This window comes from Cynara cardunculus (assembly GCF_001531365.2).
Source record: "Cynara cardunculus var. scolymus isolate 2C chromosome LG 8, CcrdV1, whole genome shotgun sequence".
Lineage (NCBI taxonomy): Eukaryota > Viridiplantae > Streptophyta > Magnoliopsida > Asterales > Asteraceae > Cynara > Cynara cardunculus.
In genome coordinates, this window is record NC_037535.1 from 1,715,251 (window position 1) to 1,719,652 (window position 4,402).

Here is a 4,402-nt window from a genome sequence, read left to right on the forward strand (position 1 = left end):
AATAAAATGAAATATTAAAAACACGATGTATCTCGCTGCATTGCGCGAGTACGCTTCTAGTATATATATACACACACACACGTGAGACCAACATGTTTTCGTGAGACCTGTGATTCCACTTTTTACACTTGAAATTTCACAACAAAACGTTGTGAATGTAAAAAAAGTCAAACATTCACATAAAAAACAATGTGAATGTTACTTTCACAACATTTTGCTGTAAAGTTTCAAGTGTAAAAAAATGATCTCACAAATCTCGTGAAAACAGGTTGGTCTCACATGATCTCAAATTATATATATGTGTATATATATATATATACACACACTATATTATAAAGCATTTGACAAAAACTCTTAAAAATCATTTTTTATGCATGAAGTACTGTTTATTGATACATATTACGTAAAATTTAATATTACAAGTAATTTTACGTAAGTACAACTTATTAAAGCTCCATTTTTAAATTCATATAACCAACTGTTGATAAACATAATCAAATACAGGATAAACATCCATTTTAAATATAGAAAATCTAGAATATAATTAAGATGATCATTGATTTCTAACATAATATTTAATTATTATTTTTATAAAAAATCATATTATTAAACCAAAAATAAATTACTTTGTTATCAAATCTAAATTAAATTATAATAAAAAAATTGAATTAAATAAGTTACACCTAAAAAAACGAGAACTATTAAATAGTTAATTTGATACTATTATCGATTTATTTTTTTACAAATTTTTATGTTATCTACAAATTTATATTCTAATTCAAAAATAACAACATTATCGCTTTCTTAAAATCACATAAAATCATCTTATATTTATATAAACAAAAAATAAAAAAAAATAAACATTAAAATCAAGATTTATTTCACTGCATTGCACAAATATTCATGTATTTTTGTGAGTTTGGGATAACGAATATACTTATCACATTTTATTTGGTGTTAATAATTTTGTAATGGGAATATTGTTATCCCTTATTCTAATAATATCTAATTTGATTCTTCAAACAGGAATCCATAAAAAAATGTAAAAATATTCTAAAACAGTAATTCCTGATAAATTCAATGACTATAACTGTTATAAATGTTTGGAATTGAACTCATAACAGATTATACATTTCATCACATCCCCATGGACCTCAATCCAGAACTGTATGTGAACAGTGAACTCGGCTCAATGAAGATCCATCTAATTTATTTCAAAATAAAAAAGCAGCTATTTAATTTAAGAATTTGCAATAAAAAAAACGACTCTTAACTATTCTTTTCACTTTGTCGTTTTAAATATTTTATCTGTTTTATTTGTAAATTTTTAATTTAATATGAACTTTTATATTTTATTTTATTTATTACTCGTTTCAGATAAACTATATTTTAATTCGGGTGTAACAGGTATAACAGAGATTCCAAAAGTATTGGAACGACCTGCCTCAGCCCCACAATCCTCGATTGAAAGTGATGTTTAACGTTGATTATAATTAACAAATAACAGGTAAAATAATTTATTTATTTTTTATATTGTATATAAAATTTATCATAATTAATTTTTATCATATTTTATATTAGAACAAATTGCATGAAAAAGTAACGTACTTTAACTTGATTCCTATTTTGGGTAATGTACTTTTAAAACTTTCATTTTGGTATCTAAGATGTAAAGATTTAAACATTTAAGTACCCGGGTAGCTGGTTGAAGAATTAACCGGTTATCATGTTGATGTGGCGAGTAATGTGGTATCCAAGTCAGTATTATTTGCTGATGTGGTTAGTGAAATTAATCTTTTAAATCTAAAATTAGTCTTTTTTTTAAACTAAATTAGTTTTCAACCGGTTAACCAAGTACTTAAATGTTTAAAACTTTACATATTAGATACCAAAATGAAAGTTTTGAAAATACGTTAATCCAAAATATGAATCAAGTCAAAGTACGTTATTATTTCATACAATTTGTCCTATTTTATATTGCAATAATTATTTAATATTAACTATCAAATTGTTAAGAATCTATCACTATCTTCAAACTTCAAAGATGCTTGTAGTTTGCTGCAAATGTTTGTACGACCGGCTGCCGGTTCATTTCATAATAAAACAAGCAGATAAAAGAAAACCGCTTTGTTTGCGAACCGTTTGTATCGTACCAGTGGTCCAAATGAACCGGAGGACGGCAATTAACACCTTCATCCACCATTTCCGTTATCTATATAAACACCTTTACGCCCTTCACATTTAAACCACAAAACTCATAACCTCACGAACCCCCTTTCGGCCCGATCGACAAATGGCTCGTGGTCTTGGCTCGATCGCGGTTCTAGCTTTGGCTTTTACGGTGGCGTTGGCTGCGGACCATAGTCCTCTTCAAGATTTTTGTGTTGCTGATTTGAACGGTCAAGGTACGTTTATGGTTAATCTGTTGTTTGATAAATAAAAATATGTTGTCGTTTAGAATTTCATATGGATGAAAATAACGATGAATTACAAACCATAGGGACGAAAATCACAATTTCTAAACCGAAAGAAAATCTCAACTTTATCAAACCACAAGGATAAAAAAACGTAATTTAATTAAGGGGCCGTTTACCAAACATTTACCCAATAAGTGCTTACCGGTAAAATTTAACACTATTATTTACTTCTCGAGTAAGATTTTAGTCCACCAAAACGACATTATATGCAACAATATACCCGGTAAGCTCTTACCGTGGTAAGAGTCGTCGCCCTCACTTACTGGGTAAGACTCATGGTCCTTGTCTCGCTCTTACCGGGTAAGATTCTTGGTCCTTACCATATTCATCCGGTGAGGTAACACGACTTGTTAAGCACTTACCCGGGTAAGTGTTTGGTAAACGGCCCCTAAATATGTTTATATTTGAATAAAATAATGATTGTCTAAGTGATAGGTGAAACATGGAGGAAATGTGACGGAGATGGGTTTTTAATCTATTTCGTCTAATTAATATTTTGGTGTAATTTATGACAGTAATGGTGAACGGGTTCGCTTGCAAAAACCCGAATATGGTCCAAGCGAATGACTTCTACTACAGTGGTCTCCATATGATGGGGAACACTTCGAATGCATTGGGGTCCAGTGTGACCCCGGTGTTTGTGTTCCACCTGCCAGGATTGAACACCCTTGGGATCTCGCTTGCTCGGCTCGACTTTGCACCATGGGGCGTCATCCCACCTCACACTCATCCTCGTGCTACGGAAATCTTGACCGTCTTGGAAGGTCAGATTCAGGTTGGATTTGTGACATCAAACCCTGAAAATCGTCATATTTCCAAGACATTGAATAAGGGTGACGTTTTTGTATTCCCTGTGAACCTTGTGCATTACCAGCGAAACATTGGAAACACTTATGCGGTTGCAGTGGTGGCGTTGAGTAGCCAGAACCCTGGAGTGATTCCTATAGCAAGTGCAGTATTTGGTTCCAATCCAGATATATCGACCGATATTCTTGCAAAGGCCTTCCAAGTGAGCGATGATGTTATTAGCGATATGCAACTTAAGTTTTAGTTCAAACGCAAGTTCCGAAACCTATTTATGATGTATCTGTGATTTTATACTACAATTTTAAAAAGTCATTTTTCTAATGTTGTTTGTAACTTTATTAATGAAGTAATCATATATATATTAGACTTATTTAGGGGAGAACTGATTAGTTTGTGGTGATTATGAGATCCAATGTGAACCACTCGTTTAATATATTTAAGGATATTTCTTAAATAAGCTAAAATGATAATATAGTAATTCTATTTTTGACAACTAATCAAAATATTTAACTAAATTTTTAGAAGGAAATATTTAATTAAAATTAGTTACCTAGTATATCAATTACCTAATATACATCGTATTTTAAAGATTTTTGTGAATCAAAGTGTATAATAGTGATAACGTTCACAATATTTTAATGGTATCACAATGTATTTTTTTGTTTTATGAAATGTATCATAGTGTGCATTTTTATTATTTTCATTGTTTTATAAAGGATATCACATTGTGTATCTTGTATGTATATATGGATATCACAGTGAATATCGTTTGTAGGTATCACAATGTTATCTTGTGTTCACATATGGTTCATCGGAATAAGGTTCGCTGAATAAGATTCGTTGGAGAGAGGAAAGAAAAGAGATGAGAGAGGATTTTTATAAAATCCTTAAAATGTCCTTAATTAATATTTTAAGTTAAAGTTACCGAAATTATTAATTTTCTAATTTAAATTTTGAATTAGAGTTGAGATTGGATCTTACGGTTACCACAAACAAAACAGTTCTCATTTGATTAGACATATATATTATAATATACTAGTTGTGTACCCGCGCAATGCAGCGAGAGCCATTAATCTTAACGATTTTGAAGTTCCACTGGTTTTATAAGATAAGATTTA

General features: G+C 30.5%; 1 protein-coding gene across 1 annotated transcript; it reads left to right on the forward strand.

Annotated features, from left to right (window-relative positions):
• The first annotated feature begins 2,293 nt into the window (after positions 1–2,293).
• Positions 2,294–3,528, forward strand: LOC112517253 (putative germin-like protein 2-1). The gene is made up of 2 exons (XM_025124626.1): positions 2,294–2,405; positions 2,993–3,528. Exons 1-2 carry the CDS (start codon positions 2,294–2,296, stop codon positions 3,526–3,528), a joined length of 648 nt encoding a protein of 215 aa, XP_024980394.1.
• Positions 3,529–4,402: the final 874 nt, after the last annotated feature.